Source organism: Dysidea avara, chromosome 4, assembly GCF_963678975.1.
Source record: "Dysidea avara chromosome 4, odDysAvar1.4, whole genome shotgun sequence".
NCBI classification, from domain to species: domain Eukaryota; kingdom Metazoa; phylum Porifera; class Demospongiae; order Dictyoceratida; family Dysideidae; genus Dysidea; species Dysidea avara.
Window position 1 is genome coordinate 32,145,687 of NC_089275.1, and position 19,127 is coordinate 32,164,813.

The 19,127-nt window shown below is 38.4% G+C and overlaps 1 protein-coding gene across 1 annotated transcript in view; it reads left to right on the forward strand.

The window, feature by feature from the left end:
- Positions 1 to 5,238: 5,238 nt before the first annotated feature.
- Positions 5,239 to 19,127, forward strand: part of LOC136254698 (tyrosine-protein kinase Mer-like) — a 59,406-nt gene continuing 45,517 nt past the window's right edge. The window contains exons 1-4 of the mRNA XM_066047433.1: positions 5,239 to 5,341; positions 8,577 to 8,637; positions 17,612 to 18,118; positions 18,175 to 18,366. Coding sequence (XP_065903505.1) covers positions 8,586 to 8,637; positions 17,612 to 18,118; positions 18,175 to 18,366 — 751 coding nt within the window. The 5' untranslated portion in view covers positions 5,239 to 5,341; positions 8,577 to 8,585. The remainder of the gene's footprint in view (positions 5,342 to 8,576; positions 8,638 to 17,611; positions 18,119 to 18,174; positions 18,367 to 19,127) is intronic.

The window sequence follows — 19,127 nt, forward strand, 5'->3', positions numbered from 1 at the left end:
GAGAAGGCATGTGAAGGTTGCGATATGAAATTCCTAGCATGGCCTCCTTCATTTCAATTTAAGCTTCACCTTTCGCGAGGCTCCCATCTTTATAAACTGTATTAGCATTTCTCTTCCTTGTTTGCTAGTAGAACACTAATTGATAAACAAGCGTGGCTTGTTCCACACGCTAGAGTAAGCGATCTATTGCCGGACACCATCTATAATCGGACACTTTTTCTCAGAAACTACCAGGCCGAATCTTCTGAATTTTGCTACGGATAAACTTCACACCTAGCCTAGCAATGTACCAAACTTTGGGCTGGACAGCTTTTGTGGTTGCTTTGCTACAGCCGATTAAAGTGACTGTCCGAAAACCTCTAATATTGGAAGTTTACCTCTTTTATCGGACACCGCCCAGCAATCCTCCACTAATAGATGAAATTCCTCACAACCACCACTGACTGTTAGGGGAATACATGTACTTTCTAAGCAGCCATAGTTTGTTTCATTTCTCCACTCGTAAGCGGAGCTACAACCATTAATATTCGGGTGTGTCGCGACCTCTGTAATCGGACAGAGCAGAATTTCATTTCACGCGGTTTTATCACTTCAAAGCTACCTTTTAGGTATAATTAGCCACGAAAATGAAAAGTGTGGTACAAAATCTAATTGGATTTTCAAGGAGTCGTAAAATTTTACCATTTTAGCGATCAGTATGCTACTGTGGGACTCCACAAAATGACTTATGAACTGTTCCGAAGAACTGTTAGCACTGAAATGCATGGGTGTAGCACAAAGGGGAGGGTCTAAAGTCCTTCTACCCCTCCACTTCCAATTATCAAGATATACTCTAATAGAGCAGTCAGCTACTCTAATGGAACAGTCATGTATTCAAATAAGTATTTAGGTGCATTTTTGAATAAAATTTCAACCTTGGTACATCAAAATGAATTTCAGAAGGTTAATTTTCAAAGCTTTTTTGGGGAGTCATGCTCCCAGACCCTCTTGATAGTGCATGCTTTAGATGATGATAAGTGTATACTTATCACATGCACTGCAAACTGTATGGACCAGCTACCATTCTAGCTTGTAAATCCCTTATGCACCTTATTTCTGCTATATCCCTTGCAGCCATGCATGTCACACATACTATACAATGTGCTCAATGAAAGGTATGATTTTGCTTAATTAAAAATAAGACATGCATGCATGTGTATATAGCTAATTTGCAGGTGGAAAACAAAACTTGTACATTGCTAAGAACTCCTATCATCCAGTCAAGAAATTGGGTCACATATAAGTGATGCAAAGAATGACATCACATGTTCATGTTCTGCAGTAACAACCAGCAAGGATGACTATCACTATATATTTGCCATTTCTGCAAACAACCATTCCAGCAGTTAAATTAATTACGATCCAGATTGGAGCTAATTGTGTGCTTTTAACCTACATTATACACTTGTCACAGCTATATCTATATAGTGTACATGTCATGCCTTTCTTTGGTTCATTTTTAAAATCTGTAATATCTTCTAGCTAATTACTAGCTGTATAGCTATATCACAGTGAGTGCATGTAGCTAGTTGTTTATTTCATACAAAACTACCTTTTGTTTAATGTGTTGCAAAGCATGTGTGACATGCATGGCTGTAAGAGCAGATAGCAAAAGTTAATTAGGTGCATGAAGGGCTTAAGTAGCATAGCTGGTTGAGAGTGAGAAGCATTCTTACCATGCAAAGCATGTTCTATCAAGGGAGTCTGGGGGAATACCCCCATGCAACAGGAAAGTTGAAGAGTAGTCTTCTGAAATTGATTTTGGTAATAAAGATGACTGAATTTTACTAAAACCTGAATCTAAATGTTTGTTTGGACACATGACTGCTCTATTAGAGTATATCTTGATAATTGGAAGTGGAGGGGTGGAAGGACTTATAGACCTTCCCCTTTGTGCTACACCCATGCATTTCAGTGCTAAAAGTTCTTAGGAACAGTCCATAAGTCATTTTGTGGAGTCCCACAGTAGCATACTGATCGCTAAAATGGTAAAATTTTACGACTCCTTGGAAATCCAATTAGATTTTGTACCACACTTTTCATTTTCGTGGCTAATTATACCTAAAAGGTAGCTTTGAAGTGATAAAACCGCGTGAAATGAAATTCTGCTCTGTCCGATTACAGAGGTCGCGACACACCCGAATATTAATGGTTGTAGCTCCGCTTACGAGTGGAGGAATGAAACAAACTATGGCTGCTTAGAAAGTACATGTATTCCCCTAACAGTCAGTGGTGGTTGTGAGGAATTTCATCTTTTAGTGGAGGATTGCTGGGCGGTGTCCGATGAAAGAGGTAAACTTCCGATATTAGAGGTTTTCGGACAGTCACTTTAATCGGCTGTAGCAAAGCAATCACAAAAGCTTTCCAGCCCAAATTTTGGTACATTGCTAAGCTAAGTGTGAAGTTTATTCGTGGCATAATTCAGAAGATTCGGCCTGGTAGTTTCTGAGAAAAAGTGTCCGATTATAGATGGTGTCCGACAATAGATCGCTTACTCTAGTTCTTGTAACAAAACATCGCGCGATAATTATCATTTCAGGTGAGCCTTCAGACGAACAGCCAGCTATAGACACTATCCAAAACCACGCCCACTTTTCGGACGCCATTTTGAATGGGGCCAATTTCAATATCGCTGACTGCACTGCATTGAAATTCATCGATGAAGAAAGCTCGAACTAAGTGGTATTGTCAAACAATAGTCCATGAAAGCTTTCAATGCTGTAAATTCTTTGTTCTGGCTAAAAGCAGGTGATTATCAGGTGATGAACAAGGCGCGAAGCGCTGACGACACTAATTCCCTTGTTTACCTGTACAAGGAGCGCCTGGATGGTCAGCCGCTACTACAGTTACTATCACTAATAATTTACCGCAGTAATGGATACTAAAATACTATCTATTTGTTTCGCAGTGCTTCCTGTGTGGGCCAACCAGCGATTTGGGCTGTCGATGCTTCGCGCCTTGTTCAACCCTGATAACCACCTTCCCCTAACCAATTTACAACCTTGTTATGTTATGTTATTATCAATTTTGTCAAAAGACCGGGTTGTACAAAAGGACAAGCCTGTAGGCGTACTTCCCACAAAAAGCACATACACACCAGAAATTACAAAAACAATGACATAAGCAAATACACCTGTAAAACAAAACTACTACAAGAACAAAAATAAATGCTAACAAAACAAGAACATTAAGTATACAGAAGATTCAAAAAAGAAAACGACGGAGGGCTAAACGGAACAAGGGTGGCTGTTTAATTCGCAGGACGGTATGGTATTCCACAGAAATGGGCTGTTCACAAAGAAAGAGTAACGAAACGAATTGATAGACGATGTCACAGGCCGGAGAGATAGAGGGTGACACCTTGTGGGAGCTTGGGACAACTGAAAATGTTCACTAAATGGTAAGGAATTCCTGTGGTAGAGACTATCATGAATGCAACAAATAGTAAAGTAGTTGTGACGCTGTTGAATGGTAGGCCACTTTAATGCTTGGATGCATTCGTCAGAAGTAGAGTTGCACCGATAATCGGTTGAATAATCGGTAACAGCCGATATAAGGTGATTTTGCAAGTATCGGTATCGGCTACAAAGAGGAAGTTATTTGCCGATAACCTAAACCCACAATCAATCATTAACGACAGTAATAAACATGTGACAGAATTAAAAGAAAGCAGTGAATGCAGTGGTAAGTGGTAAACATTTATTTGCTGTACCTGTTTATAACTATTTAGGCTTGTTTATGTGTGAATAGTGTGGCTGCAAGGCTATAATAGGCTGTGTATATTTATCGGCCGCCCACGCAATCAACCAATCACTATTTGGAAAGGGTCTGGAATCCCACCAAAACTCCGTTTGAGAAGCTGACTTAGGTGTTTTATAACTACTTGGCTTTCATTTCCATGTAAGGGGTTAGTGGCACACTGGTAGCAAACATTGTAGAATTGGCCGCCCACGCAAGTAATTAAATTATGTTATATACGCACATAAACTTTAGATGATTTTTGCTCCTTCTCCCCTGACCTACAGAATAGAAGAATATCGGTAAATATCGGCATATCGGCTACAGGAATGAGTGAAACATCGGTATCGGTAAAAGTGAAAATATGCATATCGGTGCAACACTAGTCAGAAGACTTACTCCAACAGTGAGATGAAGGAATCCACCTACTATTGGAAGCCCAACGGGCAGCTCTACGCTGAACAGATTCCAGAGCATTGATGTTTTTAGCAGTATGAGGATGCCAAACTGGACTGGCATATTCCATAACGGGGTGGACAATGCATTTGTAAGCAGTAGATTTAATGGATGAAGGAGCATTGAACAGGCAGTGGCAAAGAAAATTGAGTGCTTTAGTAGCTTTAGCTGAAACATATTTACAGTGTTCATTCCAGTTCAGCTTTGTGTCAACTATAATGCCTAGGTATCGAATTACAGGATGGTGTAGAATAACAGAAGAATCTAGATGGTATGAAGGTAAAATTGGGGAACGCTTGTTGGAAATCACTATGCTATCACATTTAATTGGATTGAGACGCAAGAGCCACTTTTTCGCCCACTGAGCTATACTTGAGAGATCAAACTGCAACAATTTAACATCATCAGGTGATGAGATTTCCTTGTAGATCGTGAAATCATCAGCAAATAGTTAGACTTTGCTGTGAGATATAACAGAGGAAATGTCATTAATGAGAAGTAAAAAAAGAAGAGGGCCTAAGACTGAACCCTGGGGCGCCCCTGAGGTAACCGGAAGCCATGAGGAAAACCTCCCATTAACTACAACACGCTGGCGTCGACTTGTTAAAAATGCCTTTAACCAAATCAAAATATCACCAGAGATTCCAAGAGATTCCAACTTCAACAGTAAACGAGGATGGGAAACAGAATCAAAAGCCTTTGCTAGGTCTAAGAAAATGCAGTGAGTACTACTACGCTGTACCTTGAAGACTTCCACGGCCAATTGTTCGACAATACCCCCCTAGTTCGAGCTTTATTCATCATCGGATTTCAATGTAGCGCAATAGTAATAATTGATACTGGCCCCATTCAAAATGGCGGAAAGCTGTTGCTATGACGGTTACGTAGTTTTGGATTGTGTCTATTCCAAATCGTATCTATGGTGTAAACTATCCAATTTTAGTCTTTCCGTCAAGTGTATCGCATCGTGACAGGAAGTTGTGGGGGAAACCTGCTCGGTTCTAAACCGACTATATAGTACACCTCAAGTTGATTTCATTTTCATTTTGCGAAGGCTGTTGCGTCCCGGGCTGATGTGACTATTGCTGATATAGCTCAGACGTCATTCGTGAGTTGGATTGTACGAAAACTTGTCTACTGTAGTTCTTAGTGTTGCGTAGCCATCATTGGGTGGGGAAGAAAAGCATCAAGCAAAGGGAAGGGTCTGGCTGCGCGAGACTAAAGAAAGCTAGCTAGCTAGCTCAGTACCCATGTTATATCGCCGAGTCGTACATACGTAGGGATGCGCGTAACATCATTAGATTACCTGTCCAGGGTCACTAAATCTTTTGTCTGGTTCAAAGTCATTATAATCGGTTATTGTTATAGCCGTTTATACTGTAAAGAATTCAAGTACGAAATCGCACAATAAATTAGCCACCAAGCTTGATCAAACGAACTGATGGAAAATATGTGTCTGCTCAACGAGAAGCGTAGGTGAAGCATCAGTAGCTAATGTGTTTATAATTGAAACCACACCCATTTGAGTGTTGCTAGTGCTACTATTTGTATTAGCCTGGCCGTCCCTTTGACTATTTAGGTCTGGTCTGTCAAGCATCGCAGCTGGAAGCTGTGCAGAACTTTTATGCTTCTAGTAGCATTATTAGATTCACGATCAACATAATTGTCCTGCTCATGATTAAAAATAGCCAATAAGGGAAAGAAGCCACAGTCAATGCGGAAATCTTATCAATTCTGAAATGCTACAATCTAATTGGTAGCTACTGCTTCTGTTCTTAAAAGTGCTAGTGTTAATACAGACCAGACCCCTCACTCCACTAGGGATACTAAGCATCATGCACTTGTGCAAATGGAATGTGATATTATGTCATGACAACCACATAAATTAAATTCACATTCCTTTATTTTTGTTGTTATTGTTTTTCCCAGTCGAGAGGTCGGCAAAGTATTCTCAAAAAAAAACAACCTTCTATTGTGTGCTTGGCCAAGTTGCAAAGATGGGAATTGGCTTAATCTGTTCACCATGACCTGGCAAATTCATCAAGGCATAGTGATTTAAAGAAGAAGGCCATTTCAACAAAGAAACGATGACAGAAAACTCTGTTTCTTCCACATCAAATTAAATGTAATTTTGCAAAACAGCTAGTTTGAGCGAGGGGTCCGCAACTCCCTTGAAATCTCGTACAGCCCTTTTTGAAACCTTATTGAAATCTCTGAAAATTGTTGTAAAGTTTCATATATTTCCTGTATACTTTCGCGTCACGTATGCTACGTGCAGCAACCCCACCAGTTTGCAGAGAGAACTCAAGAAAATATTCTGCATGTGTGACCGAATTTTGGAAAATCACCCATATGGGTGCATTTGACACCTAAAATATTTAATAAACAAACTACAAACTTTATAGTGCAATCTATTTGTTAATGGTTGTAAGCCATTCTCAATACCTTAAATTACAAGAAAGTTCTTGAAATATTTTTAAAACTGCGCCCTACTTTTATTAGCGACCCACTAAACATGAAAATTCCAATAATTTCACGCGTGCCCATATGGGTGATTTTCCAAAATTAAGTCACATATTTCTGTATACTACATATCACGTTATGCTACTAATCCGGATATCTTAGATTTTTTATGCTTTGAAATCTTGCCATAAATTGCTTGAAATCTTGCCAAATCACACAGATTTGAAATAACGTACAGGATTTTTCCAAGTTGCAGACCCCCAAGTTTTAGCCAGTCACCCAAACTGTGCTATAAATCCAGGACTATATCTGCTACAATACATACAGTGCATGTGACCAGATCTATAAAATTCCAATGATAAAACTTTAGTTTTATAGAGTTTTTATCAAACATCCAATGAGTTTTTATCAAACATCCAATACAACAGTTAACGCTGTTCACTTTTACTGAACAACCATGAAGGTGTATACATTTCCCACAAAAATTTTAGCCTTGACAGTATTGGTTTTGTACCATCATATTCACCATGAACAGGTGAATGCATTACTGGGTAATATTTCCCTATATCCTTTTCTTCACCACATACCAAGCTGAATCAATTTGACACCACACTACCTTTCCAACAAAACGCAAACAAACACTTGTATCTATGTTTTCTTCCATGGTCTACTGCAACTAAAAATATCGTTCTTGAGTAGACAAATAGGATTGATGTCTAGATTTTTGTTGTTGGAGCTTGTCTTTACCAATAACAAAGTATTTTAACAATTTATGGATTTTATTAAAATATATTTACAGTATGCTCTTGTTCTACTGTATTCCGGTATCTCAGGTTTTGCAGATCCAGTCACGTTATGTACATTACAGCTAGAGATTATCACATAGGAAAGAGTACACATCGTTCTGTAAATCAATTTTCTATTGTGTAAAGAATTCTATGCTATGACATAGTTTAATGCCATGCATAATATTTTAATCATGTGATGCTCGTAATTCTACAAGACTCCAAAAATATGTATTTTACCGATGGCCAGTAACACCTCTTGTTAATGCATCATGCTCTTGACATATTAAGGGATATAAGCAAATATAAACATTCATAGTTTACCTTTAAATTCAATTGCATCCCTGGTAAAATATAGCCAAGAGGTGCAGCACCGCTCTACTTTGTTCAAGTTTCTTTTGATGTGGTTAAATTAATTAATACCATTATTTTGATGTTGATAAAAAAATATTACCAGTTGTACTACTGTAATGGCTGCATGGGGAAAGCCTTATATGTACATGTCATATTGTACAGTACTTTATGTTCACTGCATGTCAATTAATGTGACTTTCTCAACAGAAACCTGTATATATTGTTTACACCTGGGATAGTTTGTAAAATTGCAATTTAATGTATTTGATTTATTACCAAATTTCCATTGCAAAGCTATGCTACAATATTAATTTTTTTTTACCTTACAGTATTATGTAGGGTTGAAGTTTCCTTCAGATTTCCTGCATTTTCAGTAGTGTTGTTAACAAGTGCACACATATGGGGTGCTATATAGAATTTGGAACAGGTAGACAATGGAAGACACAGGGCAGACCAATATCCAGCCTTCCAGTTGCCACACAGCCATCAAAAACTTTGAAAATATATACTTATTGATGAATTCACTTGCGTATTACTTGAGCAGCAATGCACTGTGAGTGTACGGTAGCTAGCTACTTGTGGAGTTTCAGTTAATACAGGTGTGAGGTATAAATACATATGCAGGTATTTACTGAGACAGTCACTAATGCTATATAGTGTGAATGCTGCTACATGTTATTGCAGCCACTAGTACTTTATATACTGTATACCACATGTAAGAAATTCTTGCATACATTATAGGCTGTTCTTATGATGATGTTTCTGACTTCACTTTTATTCCTGCTTTGTCTTAAACTTTCAGGTAAGCCCCAATGTGCAGTAAATTTTCTCAGTGTATTTTCCTGAAAAGTGTTGTTCAGAAATAAGTTTAATGTAGTTTAGTAATACTTTGCAGAGTGTACATATATCATGAGTTGTATGGGTATGTATTATTAACTTTCTTGGTGGTACTTGTCTGATGAGACTGTTAACCTGACTGTATATATGGTCAGAATCTTACAGTATTAAGTTGCTGAGGGATTAAGAAGATGATTCTCACAACACTGAAAGTACCATAGAACTACCCACATGAATATGCTATAGAATATATGTGACTATATGAATATGTTATCAGTACTTCCCCAGTGTATAGATGTAACTTACAAACTGCTGACAGTGGACAATGACAAGTTAAGCCTGACACATTTTTTTCTGATATGTTTGTATGCCTCCCTCTTGTATGTACTGCAACTACATACCGTATGTAGGAGATCTAGTGCTAGCTTCATAAGATTTTAAATAACTGGATAAAACCCCATTAACCATCCTACCCTCCTCCTCTAAGCAAAAATATTGCCACTGAAATATCATTGGATCATGGTCTAATTATTAGAGAAACAATTGAAATTACAATACCACTGTTCAGGTTAAGTACAGAATATCATCATTGTTCAGTGAAATTATTACGAAGGTCTGCATGTTCCTGCCAAAAATGAACCAGAAACAAGCTAGTGCAATCAACTCAAGCATGTCTCTAAATCACTTTCAACAGGTCTGGAGATAATTTTGAAAATATAGACTGACGACAAAGAATAGCTCAACATTCGTGACCCAGTCTGGGAAAACCGGTCTTAACGCTTATTTAAAAGTATCGAGAAACGCTGGTTTTAAGTATTTAGTGTGTTGTAGCTTGCCAATGGTTGAAGCTATGTGTACCAAATTTTCACACGTTTTACACCAATTCCTTACCTTCCACAGCATCCACTGTGCAAGTAGCCAACAACTAAGTTTCCCGCCATTTTAGATAGTTTTTAAACCGAGGTTGACTGTATCAGGTGAGCTCCAAAAGGGGTGGGAGATGGGGCCTGGAAGGCAGGCAAGATGGTGTTCAAAAATTGAAAAGGAAGTAGTAGGGATAAATTAGGCCAAGTTTTGGGCATTCAGGTCTCAAAATTGGCTAAAATGTAAGAAAATTCACAGCAGAGGTACTTATTCGACACCACAGAGCTGTACAGCCACATATAGCCATCCCCAGGCTGACCAGACCTCCATTAAGGCCCCACACCGCACGTACAGATTGCCACTGGGCTTGGGAAAAGCAGCCAGCAAAACCAGACCACTCAAGTGTAGCTGATTTTGATTGTGGAATTAGATAGTTTATTCATGTAGCTTTGCGTCCTGGGTGAAAAATCGAATCTGCTGACATGGGCGATAAGACCGGTTTTCCCAGACTGGGTCACATTTCTTGTTTTTGCCAAACACATGCTTTTTGATGGGCAATTGAAAACAGTAGAAATGGAAAGTGGAAATGGAGAATGAAATAGTCTGTTTTTTAACAGTATTTAAACCTGTACGTGCATGCTAATAAAACCCTTGTTTACTTAAAGACCGTGCACTTCTGTGCATAGACCATCCAAATGTACCAGTAAAAAGGACAAGAACAACACAGGTGTTGACTTATTTACTGTGCTTGGATTCATGTCATAACTCCATGATCTTCAACTCTATTCAGTTAATACGGTTTGTACCTTCGGTACTGCCCAAGCGGAGCACAACATCGCACTCGCTCACACGCACAATTTTGCTTGAGATTTTAAAAATCGCTATTAAGGGACGTGACAACTGTTTTGCTTGTGATTCTCGTGAGCAAAACAGTTGCCACTCTGTATTGTGAACAAAACAGTTGCCACGCCCCTTAATTAGCAATTTTTAAATCTCGAGCAAAATTGTGCATGCAAGCAAGTGCGACGTTGCGCTTTCCAGTACCATAGATATGTGACCAAATTTTCAAAAGAGCTGGCTCTTTCACACATATCCAATTCTATGAACTTACTGTTCAAGAATCATATCAACCTGAAATTTCTCCATCTACTATGCTTTAATTGAAGCTCACTACAAATTATACTGACCAAATTTTAAGTCAGTAGCCTTTTCCAATCTGAAGCTATGAATCATAAATTGTAAAGTGTGTGAAGACTCCTTTTTGTAAATCTAGTCACATATATAGCTAACCAAGGTTTCCACAATGATTCCCAGTGACGGATTTAAGATTTTGAAGAGGAAGTTTCTGAAAAATGATATAGTATAGCTTTAGAATAAGGTGTCCAAGGGCATAGCTACTAAAGAAAATTTGAGAATTTAGAATTTTAGGATAATTTTAGTTAACACTCACAGTTAATCCAATGCTACAGAATAAGCAAACAAATTGTAGGGCAAACATTGTGACTATAAGCCTTAGCTTTGATTGTTCTATTAGAGTAGTTACTGGACTGTTCTATTAAAGTATCTCAATCATTTTTAATGCAGTGGGAGGAGAAAGCTTAAAGTGTTGCTGAGGGTTTAATAGCTATAATTGATGTTAGTTAACATGTTGGTTGCTGTGGCCCACCCCTGGGGGTAGTGGCAACTGCCACCATTTATTGAGGACTCTATTACACATGTGTTCATATATACACAGCCTAGCATTTTTGCCTAGCTATACACACCACCCTTCCACCACACAGAGCTCTGTCATTGCCTACTTTGCCCTAATGCTAATTGCATAATTATAACATTTTCCATTAGCTAGTGGCGCATTATCTTCACCGACCACTGTCCCACAACAACAGCAAATGACATAACAGTCCTGTTTCACTTAGAACTTTTGTTTTACTAGGTCATTCAATTTTCGACAACGCGGTGTGTCCCAAACCTATTAAACCAGTTTACAAATTCTGTAATGCATGAAAACATTTCAAGATTACTGTGCGTGTTTATAGGTTAGCACACCCTTAGATCATAGCGTACACTAAATATTCCTACATCTGTAGCACGCATGTTAACTTCAATTGTGATGCAATAAATTACATTTCAATGTACTTACAGTACATGCATGCTACAGTTTTATTAGTATTTTGTTATATGATGCATGTCATTACAGTAATTACTGTGCTAAATTCAAAACGGGTTTCTGTAAAAATTAACCAACTAAATTCTACTTACTTCAAATAGCATTTTAATGACACTTGTTTCACCTCTATTAGCAAGTCTCGATTATGTACTATAGAAACATACCTGTGTTTGTTTTTTCTGTTAGTACTCCTTCATCTTTAATCTGATTCCATTCTGTCAAAGAAACAGTTTACTTAGACCTATAAGAAATCCAGATAGTTTAGATGTTCAACAAATTTCACTCATGTTTTTTTTAAATCTGTTAGTTCTTTATATGATCTATACACAAATTAGACTTTTAGTACACTTTTTTATTACTCTTCTAATTTGAAGAAAAGCATCAACACATTATAGGCAGTTTAAGTGTCACCCGTGATGTATGAATTACATCTCACAAATAGTTAATGCGAATAGAATAAAATTTGCTGTGTGGCCTACCCTACATGTACACTGGTGTGCTTTGGAGAAGGGACCATGGAGCTATGCAGGCATGAAAATCACATTATCTTTCTTCCTGTCAATATTCCCACAGTATGGTGCACCAGCTTTCTTGGTTCCATGACATGCTACTGTGTGTCTTGTTACATACGTAGATTAAAGTACTCTAATAGAGCAATCACTTAATTTAACAGTCACTACATCATAACTCAATTTATATGGCACTTAAAGGTGATTAAGACAAAGATATGAATTTTGGTAAATCTGTAATTGACCCATGCATATTGTAGGAACTATTAATCCCATCCAAAAACAGCTTATAGCTGTAAAAAAAGTGCGCGTCCAAGTAAAGCAGAGTTAACTGCGACAAAAAGTAATGATATCATAATGCGGCCATGTGCGAGGTGTGCAAGTTGTAATATTAGCTAATCAGATAATACAATGTTATTGTTAAAGTGTTAATGAGAACTATGTGATGCTGCTAGTTTTGAAGTGTGTGAGCATCTTCATAAATGCCACATAAATTTAATTCTCAATAAAGCAATGTGTATAGATTCTCTGATAGTAATAAATAGTTTGAGTTTGGCCACCTTTCCTTTGTTCGTAGCATTGCTGTATACAGGAAAGGCGGCCAAACTCAAACTATTTATTACTATCAGAGAATCTATACACATTGCTTTATTGAGAATTAAATTTATGTGGCATTTATGAAGATGCTCACACACTTCAAAACTAGCAGCATCACATAGTTCTCATTAACACTTTAACAATAACATTGTATTATCTGATTAGCTAATATTACAACTTGCACACCTCGCACATGGCCGCATTATGATATCATTACTTTTTGTCGCAGTTAACTCTGCTTTACTTGGACGCGCACTTTTTTTACAGCTATAAGCTGTTTTTGGATGGGATTTCAATACTTTTTGTTAGAATAAGCAATGCACTGTTGATAACAGTAGGTGAGTCAGTAGTTTCCATGGTTTTGACAGAAACCCCAGATTACAGTGACAGAATATTAAAATATAACTGTAATTTTAGTGGCCAGGGCCGCCCACATTGGGGGTAACTGGGGTATTTTTCCCCCTACCACAGCCTGAAAGGGGCCACTTGAATACCTGTTTAAAGAAAGATCGATATACTCTAATAGAGCAGTCAGGATCTAGACCCTTCCTTGCCCCTGGGCCCCTCTTTAACTCTTTTCCCTGGGCCCTCTAATTTCTCTGGACGGCCCTGTTAGTGGCATGCAACTGCAGTCAACTAACACCCATTTTAACTAGTAAACCCTTAACAACACTTTGCCTTTCATCTTGTACTGCATTGAAACGATCAAGATACTCTATTAGAGCAGTCACAAAACAGCTGTAACACAGCCATAGGCGGCGGAAAGGGGGGGGGGGCTTAGCCCCCCCTCAGAATGATATCACACCGAAATTATCTTTCTTGGAGTGGGGCTGAAAACCGTGATAAAGATCGAGATACTCTAATAGAGCAGTCACTCTAATAAAGTATTCAGTGTGTAGCGAGCTATGTAAGGATTTTTATGTAGTTTATCAGCTAGAAATGGTAGCTGGTGAGGTGGAAGCTCTTGTCAGTTGGTTGCGACCTTTTTTTTTTTTTTTTTTTTTTTTTTTTTGGTCTCACCTTACTAAACTATAGAAATAAGTCTGGGTCAGCCCAGCCCCCCTCATATCAACTACTTGCTCCACCGCTGAACACAGCAATCAATATTTAGCATAGTTACAACTTCTGCTTAGCATCGGATTGTATAGTTTAAATTACTAGCTACTTACAGACTTTACAATATAAAAATATGGCACTTGTAGAAATGTGACTGTTTTATTAGAGTATCTCGATCTACTTCAAGCATTGACTAATTCAAGTGAAGAAGCTACGCCCCTGCCAAGAGATCTTGTGAAATGAAATGAGAAAAGGCAAGTATGTACAGAGACAATAGAGGGGCGCGTAATTATGTCCTGTTGTAAATAAACGCCTTTAAAATTTATATTACTACTAAATAAACGCACCAGAATAGGCTTGTGTGGCTGTTGTCTCCAAGGTTGTCTCATTATTTGTCTTTTCGTGTTGAAGGGATTTAGTCGCAATTGGTGAGTTTAACTATACATGTATTTGTGTTGTAAAACTTAATTGTAAAAAGGCGATTAGCACATATCATGATAAACATGTATTTGTCACAGTAGAGTCTCTCACGAAGTCACGATTATTATGAGACATTGGACCAGGGTAAAAAATTTACTGCTATATTTAGAGGTTGTAGCGTTTGTATATCTTAGTATCTTAATAAATAATCCCCCATGATCACTAATCACTAATAGTACAGTGAAAACTGGTCATTATTCAGGCCGTAGGGACAAAATTTTCTAACCTTGCTTTTTAAAGAGGTGGCTGCATTATGCGGCCTTAAAAAAAGGTAAGAAGCATGCTGTTCTAACTGGCTATAGAGATGGATTTAGTGTATGACAGCGTATGAGACAGTGAGTGCTGGCAGCAAGGGGGCAGCCAATCTGTTAGAGCACCAAAAGCACTGCTTCAGACATAGGCAGTTGACTGTCAGCCCCAAGTGTAAAAAGTTTCACTGTTGGTCCTTATAAGCTCCTGATGAAGAAAGTGATGAAGTCATTATCCATAGGATATATTTTTCAGAGTATCCATTTCAGTTCTACAATATAGTAGCCAAGCATAAGATGAACATAACACAGCATTCCAGTAGTTTAGTGGTGACCACAACACTGCCTGAGTTAAACTGTGGTGAGATTTGAGACTACCAGAAGCCCTGGAATGTCTTCAACACATGAAATACCAAATATCTAATGCCTGGCTTTCATCCACAGTGGACCTGTCTTGGTGGCCACTTGTACAGAAGGGAAACAGCTAGTTGCCACACCCCTTAATTATCAATTTGTAAAATCGTTAGCAAAATTGTGTGTGCGAGCAAGTGCGATGTGGCAGTGCCGTGTATATGGTTGCTGCCTAGCAGTGACACATCACGAGTATTGAAGTCACAATGCGTTACTGTATCATCCATCTAAATACAATCTCTGAATGTGTCATTTTGTGTAGAGAGCAATCTTCCACAAGAAGTGACCTGCAGGTTTCAGTGTATATTGTTAACCATTAATATTGTTCACAATATTGTGAACTATATGTACAGTGAAACCTCACTTAGTGGCCACCTCTTTAATAAGACCACCTCATTATATTGGCCACCTCTAGTAGGTCCCAAATATAGCTAAGCATTACTTATGACCTCATTAATAAGGCCACCTTGTTATTCAGGCCAAATTTTTTGGTCCCACAGCCTGCCATATTAATGAGGTTTCATTGTACTTATATGAATTTTTATTTTTCGTAACTTTTCTTCAGGTTTACTGATGGGCACTATGAAGCATTGTTGACTGGTACGTGTATAATGTGGTGACTTGAAATGCTAAAACAGTACGTAGCGTGTCTTGTATGTACATGTAATGTGTTGTAATGTGTCCACACATCCACACATCTTAGAAATAAATGTAATTGTATTCTCTATAAATAGTCAGTTCCATTGTGCCACTGGGTCATAAGTTGGTTGAGTATGGATCATCCAGGGCACTTGAGTCACATTTTGTCCTGGCCAAGTGGATCTCATCCACTGACAGAATATACAGGATCAGATCACGTGTATAAATTACGGTGGAACTTGTTTATTGCCACCTTCACTCATTCAGCAGGTAACAGTGTATAAATTCTCAATTGGAATTGGCTTTTCAAGAGTGGTTGTCTTTCTATACTAGTGGCCATTAAGATAGGTTGTACTGATAGAGTGTACATACTAGAGATGCAACAATATCCTCCACTTAGTGTCGTTTGATAGTGATGCAATGGAGACTATGTATTATTGCATTTAAATACTATACTATTATATTGCAACTCTAGCACGTATTTATAACAGGAATGTTTGTTAACCGTTTAGACATACTGGAGCCACACCCACTCATCTGGATTCTACAAATGGAGTCATACCAATTTGTTGTCATCATACTCACTCGTTACTCCCATTGTGTTTGGATGAATATACATGCCGTCATGTGAGACTTGCTACCATGGCGGGCCACTGGAAAACATTTGCATAGCAGTTATATTACAGTCATTATTGTACAATTCTTACATTATTGTTGTGAAAAGTGTTTGGTATTCATGTGTCTCCTCTGTATGTTGTAATTACATGTGTAATTTTGTGTGGGGGTGCTATAAAATGCAATAATGCATGGTGACAATTGTATTAGGCGATTTTGCACACTTCCTTTTAAGCTAGCTACATGTGCTAATTACTCACAGCTTGTGTCAACAACTGGTAACCGCAGCTGTACTCTTGTGTCATTCTTTAAGCCGCGCCCTTAGAGGACAAATTATGTGGGGGCGACTAATTTCAAAACGAAGGATGGTATGCAGCACCATAGATTAGCTATATCTATGGACTATAATCTATGGCAGCACACTTCTTGGTGGCTATATGTACTGATTAACTACATAGAGCGCCAGTTCATCAATACCCAGAGACCGCAGTTGTGCTCTGCGTCATTCTTTAAATTCCGAGTAAAATTCTTAGAGAGCAAATGACGTGGGGGCGACTAAATTCAAATTTCAAACTAGCCATTCTCGAAAACAAATGTTTCAATCTGAACGAAACTTTCAGAACAGTTTAAAGACACATTGCCCTACATGCCAAGCGAGTATTGCGGAAAACAACAATCTGGGATTTGTATTTGGCCTCTAGGTCGACTGAGGACGACTGAAACTTCGTTTGGTGCTGAAATCACGACTGTAGGGTAATCATGTATGGTGAAATCGATGATGTGAATCTTGAGGTGATTGAGTGAATACTGAAGCGATAACAGGGCGATCAATGTTCGGAATGCACAAAGGAACGCAAGGCATACACCTGCGGTTGCGTCTAACCGCATGCGATAAAAAAAAAAATAAAAAAAAAAATGAAACGTCCCCTTTCATGTCGGCAATCTCGATCACGAAACAATCGGCATGGATTTGCTTCACTGCTTGTGTGGTAGTTACTAGTGACACGATGAGTTCAACTCCAGAGTTTCAGAGGGATAGCGTAAGTGACGGGTGGATTACAGGAAGGCCAAATTTGAGAACGTTCGTTCTTGTAAAATCCTCACGTAGTGGTCGCGTCATTTATTGTCTGCGGCGCGCGTTTCTGCTTTACTGGCCGCGCGACTCACTACCGTGAGTCTTGATATCAGAAACAGTTGTTTCACAAAGAGCCCAATTTTTGTTTCATTCTGCTGTACCATTATTAGCATGATGTACAATTTAGTTACAATACTTGTATATATGAGGATAGATCAGACATTTAGTGAGCTGTGAAAGGGTACTGCATGTTTAACAAAGTTGGTGTTTGTTGTTAGGTTGTGAAGGTTGCTTTGAACAAGTTACAGTACAACAGAGAGGAAATCAAAGCTTGTCTGAACAACTGCAAATTATTGTTCCGCGTGCTAACTTCACTTGTAATGGTAGAGTAGCTGGTATAACTGCTAGCACGAACAGAATATCTAGTGGTAGAACTAATCCTTATTTGCAAGTGTGGCATCTGACAGCACCCGGTGGTGATGTATTTGATAAAGTGGGTGGAGTTCAGTTAGTAGAAAGTGAAGTAGTTGAAGAAGTTGATAATAATAACAACACTTACTGGCTAGTAAATACAACTCTTAATGATGATGACAGAATTGAGTTTGAAGCCGGAGATTTTATAGGATATTATCATCCTCCTGACTCACGTTATAGAGTGTGGACTATTAAAACAGCAGGATATAGCCTTTATGCTAATAATGTTGCCGATGTTTCAAGTAGATTCAACTTGAGTTCCCAAGGCATAACCATAAATGGTGTGCAACCATTAATACAGTTTACAATTGGTATGAGTATTGCTGCAGTTAATGTAGACATCACATATGTTATAATTATTTTGTAGACATCCGATGTGATATCTTATCAACACCATCCAATGGAGGAATGTCATGTAGTTCTGGTAGAGTGGGAGTAGGTTATGAGGGAGAAACTTGTAGTTTCACATGTAACACTGGTTATGGTCTAGCTGGTAGTGACACTAGGACTTGTCAGAGTGAAGGAAATTGGGGTGGTAGTGAAACAATCTGTAAGCAAGGTATGTATAATTATGTACTGTAAGTGCATATGCCTGTGAAAAATAATGTGAGTTTCAAAATGTTAAAGAGTTATGAAATCAAAGGTGACAGCCAAATAACATTATTGTAGCCAATTCTTGGCTGCCACCTTTGTTTTCATGACTTTAAATCCTGTCTCTATAAACTGTTTTTTCACAGTTAGGTTATTTTGACATATCAGTTCTTTTGTATTTTACAAACTACAAAGCTTTCCTACAGCGTACAATTGGAGCTACTTTTTCACATCTTTTTCCTACAGGCTCAATGATCAACATTGAAGAAACAATATCGCAGATGAATCCATATTCTTTTGTACTGTATTATTTGGTAATCACACACATTTGAGTGCAATTTTGACTGTTATGAGTACATGTACCGTACGGAGGGAAACTTTGGAGGAGGAAAATTTGGCGAATCAAGCAAAATATCACTGTTGGTGAAATAAAATTTGGCAAATTATTAGCAAAGCGCATGCCCTATTGATTACTACTTGCTGTGTCTGAAGCAAGAACTTGGAGTGCCATGCCTCTTCAGCGCCTGGAGTCAGCTATCCACTATCAGTAGATCTACACCCTCTGGAATAGTGCATAATCGTACTTAATATGGTAGGACTTGCTACTTCCACGCCCGTTTCGAGGATACCACATGTACAGTAGCTGAGCAGCAAGCTACCTAGTGAGGTAGTCGAGGGAGGCTTGGCTCTAGTGTGATGCCTGGCTCAGTAACCCTTGGTTGAGTAGAA